Source organism: Leptonychotes weddellii, chromosome 4 (assembly GCF_054177405.1).
Source record: "Leptonychotes weddellii isolate Sample4059 chromosome 4, ASM5417740v2, whole genome shotgun sequence".
Taxonomy (NCBI): Eukaryota; Metazoa; Chordata; class Mammalia; order Carnivora; family Phocidae; genus Leptonychotes; species Leptonychotes weddellii.
Window position 1 is genome coordinate 106,882,007 of NC_138372.1, and position 14,978 is coordinate 106,896,984.

Here is a 14,978-nt window from a genome sequence, read left to right on the forward strand (position 1 = left end):
TCCTTCAGAAAGATATGAAAATTAGAAACATATATGCACCTAGCAATAGAGCCCAAAATGCCTGAAGAAAAAGCTGACAGAAATGAAAGGAAAAATAGATAATTCAAAAATAATAGTTGGAGCCATCAATATCCTATTTTCAATAATAGAAATAGGAAGATCAACAAAATAGAATACATGAACAACATCATAAACCAACCAGACCTAATAGACATCTACAGAACACATCAACAACAGCAGAATACACATTCTTCTCAGGTGCACATAGAACCATCTCCAGGATAAACCACATTCTAGGCCATAAAACAAGCCTCAACAGATTTTAAAGGATTGAGAACATGCAGAGTTAGTCCTCTCACCACAATGGAAGGAAATTATGTATCAAGAACAGAAATTTGGGAATTCATAAATATGTGGGAATTAACCAACACACACCTAAATAATCATTAAGTAAAAGAAAAAATCACAAGGCAAATTAGAAAATACTTTGAGATAAAGAAAGCAAAAACATAGCAAACAAAACTTATAAGATGAAGCAGAAAGCAATGCTTAGAGAAAATTTTATAACTGTAAATGGCTTTATTAAAAAAAAAGATCTCAAACCAATAACCTCATCTTCCACCTTAAGATATTAGAAAAATCACAAACCAAACCCAAAGCAAGCGGAAAGGAAATAATAAAGATTAGAGAAGAACTTAATGAAATAGAGAATAGAAACACAGTAGAGACAACCAAGAAAACCAAATGCTAGTTTTTTGAAAGAGCGACAATATTGGCAAGCCTTTAGCTCAACTGACCAACTACAGAAAAGACTCAAATTATCTTAATTGACAAAACTTCTGAGGACAATATTACTTTACACACCATCAGGTACATTAATCACCATGAATCAGAGACACTTTCAGATGTGTAAGCTATGTGAAAAAGCACCTCAGCTTGTTGCGCTTTTTTTCCCTGTTAGGTAAACAAATCCACCCTAAATTACATTTCAAGATCCGTGAAATTTGTCATTTATCCCAAGTTAACTTCCTCCTACACCCCAACACACACACACTTTTGCTTTGAGAGGCTCCTTCCTCAATTTCAGGGCCCATTACATACCTTGTACTTTCTTTCCCATGACACCATCAAAGCAGGATAGATTTGAGATCAGTTATTTGCACTTGTGTTGATTTACAAATTACACTTTCAAATTCATTCCTACACAAGCATACTCTCACCAGCATTCATATTCTGAGTCTGAGGTACAAAAGTGTGGAAGGAAGAAGGGCTTTCCTATATTAAAGATTAGTAAGCCTCCACACAACCTTGCCAATGGCTACCATAAGCTGAATCAAGTAGTTCATGTCAGTCTTTTGACTCAAAACATAGATGGTAAATAAATTTGATTGCTTCAATTAAAAAACATTGGAGGGGGAAATATGGGCAACTAGATATTTCCCTACAGGTCATTTGAATTGTTATGTTTATTTTGTGTTTTTCAGGGACAGATGGTTGGAGACTACAGGAAGCAGCAGAAGTTAAGTCCAAGACGATCCCCTAGCTGCTCAGTACCAACGGCATCAGGGGCAGAGGCTGGGTACCTGCACCCTGCTTTCAGGACCCAAACACAGGCTCTACCAAGAGTGCCAGGGCGCCTTTTGACTGGCTTCTCATCCACAAGAAAATGAAATCTTCGGAGGTCATCTTTAGATGTCAACTACTAATGAGGCAACACCTACAACCCATGTTAGGCGTGTGTGGCATGTTTTAGTCGAGAAGAGAGAAGTCTTTAAATATGCTACAGTTTTTGCAACCATGCTTTGCCATTTCTTCATTTTTGCATAGGAGAAACTACAGAAAGAAGAATCCAGGGCTTCTCTCCACTTCTTAGAGGCTCTGTCCAATGCTGCCCTCCTGTGGTGCGGGGCTCAGGGCAGACCCCAAACCTTCACAAGCCCCCACGCTTTTCCTCACTCTGCTGCCATGCCCATCCTTTCTCTCCCTGCACAAGGCTCTACCAGGATCTTCCTTTGCTGCCATTTTCAGGGATACTCGGTGTGATTTTTATTTGTATTTAATGCTTTCGTTATTACAGCCTCTACCCAACACATCTAATATCTAAAATCTACCCAACACATACTTCTTGCACCTGTATGATTTCTAACTTAGACATTGTGCATCCCCAAATCCCTCCAAATTAGGACTATGAAGTCTTTAGTTTTACAATAATTATAACAACAAATAACATTTATTGAGTACTTGCTTTGTGCCAGGCACTCTACTGCTTTACATAAATTATTTCATTCTGTCACATCTAACTGCTTCTAAGCATATGCTTACATTTGCCAGTAGCACTTAAAATTAATTAAAATATATTGTTGATTATCTTGGAAAGCAATGTCTCAACATACTAAAGTAAAATCCATAGAATAAAATATTTTAAGGTCTTACAAAATGTACAACACTAAGTTATTATAGGATACTATTAAATTTATGTTTCTATCATGGAAAATAAAGCTATTTTCTGGCATGTTGTACCCACTTACTTTTAATCCTATTTTTATGCCTTTCTCAAACTCCTAGAAACCAGAGCTTCTAATATGTCAAATAAATACAATTAGATTCATACATTCAACTTGATCCTTTGAGAAATATATAAAGTGATTTAGTTCTTGCATTAACTCCCAAATTGTTTTGTATAATAACCAGCCTGACATTAATTGTGGCATGAGGGCTGAGAAACAACATGAGATATGACTTTTACTAATCCTTCACATTCCATTTTCAAGCCGTATGCTGTTCCTGATCAAAACTCTTATTTATTATCAAGAATTACATTATTCTCTGAATGAGTGAATTTTCTCTCAGAGACAGGAAATGAAGGATCGCTAACACTGGGAGTGTATTTTTCCTGTCTCAGTATTAATGCATGATATATATTCATATTAATAACAACTCTGAAAACTAGTTTCATTTCTTCTACACATAAGCAATAAACAGTATGTGCAAAAATCTGAGTCCTAGCAGCAGTGGTGTGAATATAGAATATTGGGTTTCTTTTGAAGGTACAGCCATTTCTAATATTTCATTAGAGCATGTGTAGAGGCAACTGTCACAGATGTCCATCAAAGCTGGATTAGATGAAGACAAACAATGCAGGCTTTGAGGATAAACTGTAGCTGCAGCTCAAAAGTTTCCGTTTCTCATCGAAGGGCACTATAGGATCATTGTCTTCCTCCTTGAGGCAAAAAGAATGAATCAGTTATGTTACTGACATCCCTCCACAGCAGACCGAAAAGTCTTTTTTGCAGTCCCACAAGAGACAGTGAGAACAAGATTTCATAAGAAAATGTGGAAATTTCACAAATATCTTCACGCTCAAGTTTGTCATCTCTGCAATTTTCCCATAAAGTCTACCATCATTTTATTTCTGTGGCAGAATCTACTAGTGCAAAATTTCACAGAAGTATTTTCAACAGAAGTAAATGCTTGAACTACTAAACATTTCTGTACCATGTTTAATAATAAAATTCAGCTTTAAGTTATTGTCATTAACTTCCTGTATATTAATCACAGATGGTAACTGCTTGCACACAAAGACCACTTCTTGCTAGCCCCCAAATAACTTTGCAATTCTATTAAGTAAATGGATAAATAATAAATACAAAATAATACATGACACATAGTCTTTTTTGAGAGAGTGAATTTCCCATTTAGGAAAAAAAAACCAGCTAAGATTTTAGTTCAATAACATCTATTCATGTTGCCAGCGATGGGAGTGGCAAAACCAACTTTCATATAGGTGCTGCACATTAACAGGTCCACTCTTTTGGACAATAAATACCTATTAAAATTCAGATGCATATACTTTCTGACCTGAAATTATATTCCTAGAAGCTTACTGTACAGATACACCATCCAGTCATATGAAGATTTTGTGTCGGGATATTCACTGCAGCAATTAAATGACTTCCTTCCTTAATCAAGTATAGAGTAGGACACAATAGAGTACTTGAAAAATGTCCACATAGGCTATGTGTGTATGGATGTATTATACATACCCACATACACGTGTCTGCCCACATATGCATATGTGCATACAGATACATGCAATTTCTGGAACAATTTATTAGAAAGTATTTGTAATGTGGGGTATATTTTTCCAAACTACATTTCAAAGAAGATATAGTCCTAATCAAATCTTTAAGATCTCAGATAGAACTTCAAAGGTAAAATAGGACTTTGTGTATATATTTGACAATTATAACCAAGCAAATTTTAAGTCAAAGTGTCTCAAATGAAACTGATAATCAAAATTGTGAAGCCACAGCATTTCAGAGCTAAAAGGAGCCTAAAGGTCATGATGTATACATTTTCTGCAAAAGAAAAATAACCTGGAGTCCCCCATTACCTAAAATGTGTTCCACATAAGTAAAAATTAGTTGGAAAAATGAATCCGTGTTCAAAAAAAACAAAACAAAACTGGAAACTCTGGTTAAATACAGTAACATATGGTTCTTATATGTAAAACCACCTCAGAGTTCTTATATACAAAACCACCTAACATGCTAATGTGCACTGTAAATCTCCTAAAGGAGGTTATGATATTCAGGATTCTCCAAATTTGTAGACTATCAGCTCTTGACTTAACAAACATCTTAATGGGTATCTTAATGGCTCCGCAGAACACTTTTGGAAAAGGCTAGTCGACAGGAATATATATTCCAAGTTTACCAGAGTAACGAAATTTCATCTTAAGAATATATGAAGCCATTCTAAAAATTAAACTATCATGGTCCAAAATACCAATTAAACAAAAGATAGTTAATATGCAGTCTCCCTAATCATAACAAATTCAGGTCTTAACACAAAGCATTTTAACACTGAATGTTCATACACCCAGAGTGCAAGAGATGCACATGCCCGTTGGTGTCTCGTTCATTTTGAAGTTCTAAGGGTCTGATGTAAATGGTTCTCAACAGATGCTAAGTGAATTCTGGTCTATCAGAGTGTGGACTCTTCCTGGTAAATTTAGGTACTCTGCTAAAATCTCCCTCAAGAAGAAACTAAAGATAATAATGCCCCCTGCTTGTTGGGCTTATTCTCCTCAACAAGGCACTGTGAGGATGATCTTTATGTTAGCTCCCCCCAAAGATGGATGCTTGATCTTGTTCACTGCAGAGAACAAGTTACCTGGGAAAATATTTCAATCGATTGCAATCTGCGGTATGGATTTGGAATCAGGGAGACCAAGGTTCAAATCCCAGCTCTGCCACCAACTTGCTGTGAGATTTTAAGCAATCTACTCGCCCCTTCTGAGCTTCGGATGATAGCAGAACCAGATAGAACCTTCATAGGGTTGTGTGAGAATGTAACAGGACAACAGATAAAAGGTGACAACAGTGAGTCGCAGGCACATAATTGAGCTACTAGTGAGGATTTCGGTTGATTCTACAGACATCTCACGAGCTGAAAGTTGAACTATCCTATGGCCTATTATTTTCCATAGCATGTGTTCAAAATTTACTTTTCAGAATTTCAGAGAAAGTTTTCATGGAAGGAAATTACACTTGATCTCATTTGCACTGTGTTCCCAAGGTCCAATGCAATATCTGGCCCATAGCAAGCACTCCAAGAAAATCAAGTGTGTGTGTGTGTGTGTGTGTGTGTGTGTGTGTACATACATTAAAAAGTATAACAAAATGACAGGGACAACTTCATTATATAATTTTAATTTTTAAAAATTTGTATCAAAATTACACATTCACATAAAGGGTTAAATAGTTTTAGAATGTTTCTTATGAAAACTAGCAGGTCCCTGTCTCTTATGCCACCAATTTCCTCAACTCTTTTAACTGATTATTTCATTTACACCAAAGAGCTAAATAGTGTAATTGTATTACTCCTTTTCCATTTTTAGTATTGTCTCTTGACTTTCCCCACGGAGAATGAAGATTTGACCTTCCTTCCTCCTGTCAGACACCCCCCCCTCCCCGCCACACACACACACACCACCCACATGCATATAAACCCTTCCTTCACTCCATCCTTCCAATACGGTTATGTAGTAACTATGGCTGGATCAGTTTCTATTCTATTCTTCCCATTATTGTGATGATGTAAATCTTATCCAGAGCTGAATTATGTGTATTAATGTATCATTTTCTTCCTGCACTTCTTTTCCCCTTCTGGAGTGAATAACTGTGATTATCTTGGGGTTTTTCCACCTTAGTTTTCTATGTACTGAATCCAAAACTACCTCCCAATCCTCTGACACTCAGGAAGTTAAAGGCATATCATACAATCAATTTCTAGAACCTTCTCATTTGCTCACATCTGGACTCATGACTCCATCCCTACAACCCTACTTCACAAACATTCTGGGCATCTCCTTTGCCGGATCTCCTGGTTCCCAAATTCCCCATCTGTTTTCCCCATTTTGGTGACGCATATCTTCTAGTAGCTTCCTAGGAAATAATCTTCAATGATCTTGATATTTAAAAATGACTACTGTAAGTTTGACTGGGTAAAAAATTCTAGATCAGTTGTAATTTTCACTCAGAATTCATGCTTGACATTTGGCTTCCAGTGTTGCTATTAGTCTGATGTTCAAATTTCAGGTTCTTTCAATGTTTTTTCTCCCTGTAATTCCTCCCTCCGTGTCTAGGAATTTCACAATGGTAGTGCCTTGCATTTCGATCAACCGTGCTGGAAATTCAATGGGTCCTTTCAAACTGTAAATGTATGTCCGTGAGTCCTGAGAAAATGTTTAAATGATTTTGTTGCTGCTTCCTCTCCTCCATTTTCTCTGTTCTCTTTCTCGTTTTCTGATTATTTGGACAATGGACCTCCTGCGTGGGTTCTCCAATTTTCTTATTTATCTCCTGGTTTTGCTCTATTTTCTAAGAAATTTCAGTTCTGCTTTCTGATTCTACTATAGAATTTTTCATTTCTGCTATCATGTTTTCGGTTTCCAAAAGCTTTTTAGAATATTCCTTTTCTTCACAGCATCCAGTTCCTGTTTCATGGTTGCAATCTCTTCCCTTACCTCTCTGAAGATATGATCACTTTTTTGAACTTTTCCTAAGTATTTATTTCTTATATCTTGCCTTCTTCTATTTGTTTTGGGTTCTTATGTATTATATGCCTTCTTCAAATGTCTGTAACTGTTCATACCTAAGAATGGGAACCACCACCATAAAAACACCACCACCACCACAACAAAAATCCAGAGTGGAGGCTCCGAGCACACAGAAGGCACTTATTTATCTGTCCTGCCTTCACCATAGAAGTACCAGCTGGGCCATTTCATTAAGAAGTCCCTGGGGTTCCTCAGATTCTCCAGAAAGACCCTTCCAGCCCCCAGTCTAGAGAGTAGAGGCCTTTCTGCCAGTGTCCTGGAGGCCAAGTCGGGGAGGAGCAAACACAAGACATGAGGATATTATTTAATTATCCTATTTTTCAGAGAGGTATCCTGATACTCAATTGCACCTAGGTCCCCTAATAGGCAGATTCTCTCTTCATCAGCTTTTAACAACTACACAGGATTCCAGCCTCCTCTCACTCCAACTTCTAGAGATTATCTGTTGCCACCAATTCCTGAGATTTTGAGAGATTATCACGTAAACAGGCTTGTTCCTCACATCTGCTAAGTCTGTCACCTCACAACCATCTGCTTCCAGCTTCCAAAATATTTTTGCTGCTGTCTCTTTTGTTTTCTCTATCCTTGGAGGTTTGTGCACTTAAAAACACACACACACACACACAAAAACCTTTCCTGTTATTTTAATGCAATTTGTGGTGGAAAACAAAATTAATTGCCTACAATCAATGGATTACCATTATGTGATACAAAAGTTCTTTTTTATACATTTGTGTATTTTCTCAAGTTTCTACCATAACTATATTACTTGATAATCAGAATATATATTTATTCAGAAAAGCCATCTAAAGAAATGATACTTTCAATATACAAAGGCAATCAGACTGACTTGCTCCCTGCTCCCCTTTGGGACTTCCTTCAAATACCCATTTATGTATATATAAAAAATAAGAAAGCTTAACTCTAAAAAAGAATGTTCTGTTATACGATGATCACTGTTCATAACGAGACCCTGAAGTATGGCCATATCCTAAGAAGTCCTCTAAATCATCTGGTATTTCAGTATAATTGTAACAGATGCTATCTTTCACATGTATTTCTGAACCTTAAATTACCTTCCATGAAGAGACCCTAGGGAATGAGTGCAAATCAAATCACTACTGGGAGAATTTCCTGAAAAGCTATCAAAAATAAACTAGCACGTAAAATTAAAAAAAAAACATAATAAAATAATAAAAAGGCACGCATGCCCACGTGCCCTACTTCTCAGAGGTCACTGCAGGTCTCAGGACTGACCTAAGTGTTAGTCTGGCTCAGCTCACTGATAACACATTAAAACTTCTCTCCTTAAGTAAGATAATTCAGGGTAAAATCTCCAAAATAAGAATCTTTTAAGAAATAGGGAGGGGGGTGCCTGGGTGGTTCAGTCAGTTAAGCATCTGCCTTCAGCTCAGTTCATGATCCCAGGGTCCTGGGATTGAGCCCTGCGTCAGGCTCCCTGCTCAGCAGGAAGCCTGCTTCTCCCTCTGCCCCTCCCTTTGCCTCTCCCCCTGCTCGTGCTCTCTCTCTGGCTCTCTCAAATAACTAAAATCTTAAAAAAAAAAAAAAAAGAAATAGGAATATGTTATACATGAGGATTCTCTCTCTCAGAATGGTCTCTTTGTCCTGTACACTAAAAGAACACTTTCCTGGGGGAGTTTTTATATGCTGTTTTAATTTGGAATTAGCCATGTACCTGATTTACTACCAACATTAGGCTGTAAGCCCCTTTAGGGAGAGTCTATATATGTCTGATTATGTTCTTATTTTCACACAGCCCCTAGAATGCCACCATACACAAAACAGAAGGCTAAAAATAAATGTCCTTCCATGACAAACAAGGATGCATGGCCACCTTTTTCCCCCCCAACATACCCACTAATAACATCAGGTCATGAGGAAGGAAAGAAAGAGAGAAAGGAGGAAGAGAAAGGAAGAGGTCAGGAGTGTCCAATGCATTTGAAGATTCAAAGAAAAGAGTGAGGAAAATGCCATTGTATTTGGAAAGAGAAATCAAAGCATATCAGAAATAAGAAAGGGGTGCCAGATTATTTAACATTATTCTGAAAGTACTATATGGTGTGGTAAGTATTGAAATTAGAAAGGAGAAGACTGTCATTATTTACATATGTGATCATGGTCTGTTTAAAAAATTCAAAATAATCAGCTAAAATGTTACTGGAAACTATGTGAAAGGTCAGTTAAGAAAGGCAAGGACAAACCTAAGCAATTATTTGTTCAATGAAGAAATATTAACCCATAGAAAAATATAATGGAAAATTACACTAATCAAAATCAATAATGACAGCAGTAACAATAATAGTAAAGAAAGAAAAAGAAAACAATAATAGTAATAGCTCACATTTGTTGAACGCTAACCTCAGCTAGGCACCACGCTGTGCATTTTACCTTATTTCATTTCGCCCTCATAACATCTCTAGGAGGTTATTACTCTTAGTATCTTTACATCATAGATGAGGACACTGAGGCTCACAGAGTATATCATTAACTTGCCCAAGTTGTGGAGTAAGTGGTGATGCCAAGTTCCCCATCAAGCCACACCCAAAGCTGACTCTAGAGCCCAAGTGCACACACATCTGTAATAAGTCTAGTCGTGACAAGAGAGAACCATCCAATGAATGAAGAACATAAAAACTTTTAATAAGCACCGACCTATGCATTGTTCCTTGATAGAAAGATTCGATACCAATTCTCCTTAAAATTATATATTCAATGCAATCCAAATGAAATATTCTAACAAGATTCTTTTTTTCTTTTCTCAAACTCTTTTCACACCCCCCCCTTTCTTTTACTCTTTATTTCAACCCATCTGATAAAATGACCCTATAGATTATCTGGAAGAATTAAGCATGTGAAAACAACGGCGGGGGAGCAGGTGCCACGGGGGAAGAAAATAGCCAGGAAAATTCTGCAGGAGGGGCTAGGTAAGGGATCTTGTCCTACCAAACACTGAAACATACACAAATGCCATAAACATTGTGAGCGATGCTCATGAATAGGCAGGTTGATGGAACAGGAGAGGGACTTCAGGAATAGAACCATGTAGTCACAAGATTCAATGTCGTAACATATTTTTATCCTTTTTAGTCAGATGAGCATGGATGAAAAATCTGAAAATAGTTAATGGTGGTGAAGGTGAGGAGAACTGTGGTTAGTGGAAGCATAAATGGATACAACTCCTGGGAAGAGCAATCTGCATATATACGTACTATAATTGAAACTCTCTGACCTGGTAACTCATTACTAAGAAATTTTTAAGGAAATAGTTGCATAAATCAACCACAGTATGACTGATAGCAAAATACTGTAAATAACCTAAATGAATAATAATAGAGGAACAGCTCGATAAAGTTTTGGTACATACTTAAAGGTAACTTATTTAAAAGGCAATCATTTAAAAGTATGGCATATATCTACTCGACGGTATAAAAAGATACATTATCAAACTGACAGAAAAATAGCCTGGGGCACCTGCCTGCCTCAATTGGTAGAGCATGCAACGGAGTTATGAGTTCAAGCCCCACACTGGATAGAGAGCCTACCTAAAAAAAAAAAAAAAAATTCCTCTGGGTAGCCTGGCTGGCTCAGTCAGTAGAACATGTGACTCTTGATCTCAGAGTTGTAAATTCAAGCCCCATGTTGGGTGTAGAGATTACTTTAAAATAAAAAAATAAAATAAAAATTTTAGGAAAGAAAAAGAAAAATAGCCTGAATATAATCCCCTAAGGAACATTCTATGTCTACATATCCCATAGAAGATAAATGCATAAAGAGAGATCAAATGGACAAAAATAACAATAAAGTTTAAGTATTCACTGAATACCTACACCGTGGACCAAAAACATGTTAAGCCCTTTACATTATCTCATTGTATCTTCCCAATCACACTATGAGGTACTTATGGACTTAACTGAGGAAAAAAGTAACTTAGAGAAATTAGTAACTTTTTCAAGATCACACAACTAATTACTAATTAGTGGTGGAGTCAAAATGGAACCTGAGACATCCCCACTATGTTGTGGGGCCTTCATGTTCACGTCCTGGTGACGGCCGTCACTCACAGAGGGTTTGAGAAATCACTGCTTCTTCTTTAGTTTGTTCTGTATTATTTGAATTTTGTCATGAACATGTATCATATTTAGACACATGGGAACAAAGAACAAAAAAAGAAAGAAATCAAAGGCGACTCTTGCCACAGCAATTTCAAGAGGTAGATGGAAGATGAACACATCTCAAGAAATCGAGGAGGAAAGAGATGAGAAAGAGGTGGAAAGTATACTGAATGATAAAAAAAAATTGGCAGAAACAACTTCTATAAAATATCTGATCAATGGTACAAGCGTACATACATAAAGGGACCCCATGAAAAGCTGGGGTTTTTTTGTTTTGTTTTGTTTTGCTCCTTCTGCTTTTATTTTTGCTAGGACCCATACCCCTGCCTTCCACATGCCTCACGTAACAGATAATGTCTGTCCTCGTTGCAGAGGTCAAGGAGTTAGTGATTTCTTTGGAGTCTTCAGCAAAATAGGTAACATCTTAGGAGTGACCAAGCAGGGTCATTATGTTTTCCAAGACCACTGACTCACCAAGAGCCCCGGCTCTACGGCACACGTGACTTACGGAGGACATCTAAACACTCATCTTTGTTCCTGGATGTCTAAGAAGACATGTGCACCAGACCACAATCCCCAGTAAAAACCCCAGACCCCAAGTAACGACGAGATTCACTCTCCTCTCCTTTCCGAGTCCCCGAGACACTGTATCTGCACTCACTCTATGTCCTCAGTGAACTCTGCTCTCACTTCGTCTTGGCTCGAGTTTGCTTTGTATCCTGCACTAAGCCAAGGACTATGTTGGCTGGTCCTGCAGGACCCACTCTGGGTCCTCGGGAACCCAGCCAGCCTGCATCATTAGCATAACCCTTATTATCATAACCCTGTATTTTAGCCATATGTTACCAAAAACGAAAACATGCGTGTTTTTTCCCAGAAATCTCATTTCCAGGAAATTATCTAAAAGAGATAAGGAGGCAAAGATATACAAGGACTTCATAACTTTCTGCCCTTTGTTATTTGAAATGTGGTGCAGTAACAAGAGCTCCGGGTTTGCAGTTAAACTTACCTGGGTCTGAATCCTTGCTCTGTACTTTACTGGCTGTGACCTTGACCGAGTTACTCAACCTCTTTCAGCCTTGGTTTATCTCTAAAATCTAAGTCAAAACACAGGCCTCACAGGATTGTTGTGGGGATTAAATGAGATAAAATATAGCACCATGTCTGAACTATAACAAAGCACCCAATTCTTTTTCTTCCCACCACTCGCTAATATGTTTAACTTAGAATGAATACATAAACTTTAATCAGAACTCTAAAATAAATCATACAGCTTGGTAATTTCTACATTATTCTGCATCCAAGTATCATAAAACATTAAACTTAGCTTTTAAGTTTGTTCAGTAGTAAACCTATGTTATGATACTTTGACACTTCCTCAATCTCAATTAGCTGTAAACCAATTAACAAAACTTTTATACACTACAGTGAGTCACATTTTTCTTCTTTCTTCCCTAATCCCTGGTGTGTTGTAAGGGTGATTGAGTATCTAATTACTTCTTAATTGAATGCACATATTATACATTTTTCACTAGTTCAAGCTTAATGCTTTTAGTCCAGAAATCAAAGTCAATGAAATTAAGTTGAATTGGGATTTGGGCAACTATTACAATGAGAGAAGGTTTGTATTACGTCTAATTACAAGTAAATGTGGATTTTAGCATTATTTCAGGTACAGGAATGTGCCATAACTAATTTAGATGATTAATAACATTGTTATTCTTATTTACAATCTTTTATTCATTACAGTGATTTTTATTGCTGGGACCCATTAAATATAATCATTCTTTAAAGAAAAGATACCATTAGAGAATCATTTTGTACCAAAATCAGAATGAACATTCACATGAGTGACTAGATGAGTTTCTCTGAAGCATAAAGGTTACAGGAATTCTCAAATGCTGCCAACAGAAGAAAAACGTAACTTTGGAATATAATCAGTTACATTAATAAAAAATATTTATTTATGGCAAACCATAAAAACATTACTATCAAAATAGCATACCAAATTCAGTAAACACTTTAGAGAGAGACTATTTTCATGAAAGGTTTTCTTCTTTCCCCCTTTGTGCATTATACAGGAGTGAAAAAAAAAAGTCTGAAGTAGATATTCTCCAACAACAAAGGTCTGTTTGCTTGTTTATAGATACGGGGAGCAGCCATCTGAAATAACTGAGTTGAAGACCTCCTCCCACAGATGACCAGATTAAGTAACTTTTTCAGGTCCAATTCAACTCTGTATTTCCAAGATGTCCTAAAAAGATTTTCTTTAGACAAGCCCTAAAGACCTTTATGAGTTTCTAAACACTAAAGTTACAACAAGAATTCAGAAATTTTGAAGGCGGTTAAAGAAGCACTGTAATGGAAAACAGACCCATCAAAAACCAATGTGGTTTTCTTGTTTTAACAATTTATTTTGAGAAGGTGTTACCTACCTAGTGGCAAATTTCTTGATCAGAGAAACCTCCACATTACCTAAAAGGATATCAGATTCTGCCCCAAGATATTGGGTATTGTCTAGATTATTTTAGCTTTGTATGTTATCAAAATGAGTTTTAACTGGAATGTTTAATTAAACTGAAGTAGCCCCAGGGGGGAGAAGCAAGATGGCAGAGGAGTAGGAGACCTAAATTTGGTCTGGTCCCAGGAATTCAGCTGGATAGGGATCAAACCATTCTGAACACCTACTCACTCAACAGGAGATCAAAGAAAAGAATAGCAGCAACTCTCTGAACAGAAAAGCGACCACTTTCTGGAAGGTAGGACGTGCGGAGAAGTGAATCCGAGGCGATATTCGGGAAGATAGATGGGGGAGGGGGCCTCTGTCAGCTGCTACAGGCAAGTCATAGAGCAGCGGAGCACAAAAACTTCTAGAAGTCAGCTCCGCTGAGGGATGTCACTCCAGTGGCTAAGCTGGGGGTGGAACCCTCACTGGGACAGTGTGGTCTCAGGACCCTCGGGGTCACAGAAAGACCGGGGGTCCTTGAGTGCAGCAGAGCTCCCAGGTATTGGAGCAGGGAAGCCAGCTGCAGAGACGGAGCTGAGGCGCGGGCTCTCAGCTCGGGGTTGCCGTAAACCAGGCTCTGCGGCACAGTCGGGCCACTGCTCTTCCAGCAGGGACCCAACAAGTGGCAGATCTGGGGAGACTCCCTTTTCTCCCCAGAGAGGAGCAGCGCGGGAGGGCACCAGAGGGATCTGCTGGGGTTGGAAACTCCACACGGGGTTGTGTGCCAGAGATAGAAAACGCTCGGTCACAGGCCAGATGAGCACGGAGTGCAGACGGAGACTGGAGAGACGGGAGTGATGGACTGCTTTTCTCTGGGGCTCACTGAAGAGTGGGGCCCCGAGTTCTTGGCTCCTCTGGGGCAGAGATTGGGAGGCCGCCATTTCCTCCAATGCTGTACGGAAAATTTGCAGGGAACAAATGCTCCAGAGAGCAAACCTGAGCAGATTACTTAGCCCGGAACCAGCGGGGGCAGGGCAATTCCGCCTCCGGCAAAGACATTTAGGAACCATGGAAACAGGCCCCTCCCCCAGAAGATCAGCAAGAACAGCCAGCCAAGACCAAGTTTACTGATCAATGAGAACAGCAGAACTCCAGCGCTAGGGGAATACAGCAGAGAATTCATGGCTTTCTTCCCCTATTCCTTAGTCTTTCAAAGTTAATTTTTTCAATTTTTTTTTCTTGAATTTTTCTTTATCCCTTTTTCAACCAATATCTT

The 14,978-nt window shown here is 38.1% G+C and overlaps 1 protein-coding gene across 2 annotated transcripts in view; it reads right to left on the reverse strand.

Moving 5' to 3' along the window:
- Window positions 1-2,211: 2,211 nt before the first annotated feature.
- Window positions 2,212-14,978, reverse strand: part of CA8 (carbonic anhydrase 8 (inactive)) — an 84,720-nt gene continuing 71,953 nt past the window's right edge. For both annotated transcript variants that reach the window (XM_081816030.1, XM_081816029.1), the window contains one exon: window positions 2,212-3,220. In XM_081816030.1, coding sequence (XP_081672156.1) covers window positions 3,119-3,220 — 102 coding nt within the window. In that variant the 3' untranslated portion in view covers window positions 2,212-3,118. The remainder of the gene's footprint in view (window positions 3,221-14,978) is intronic.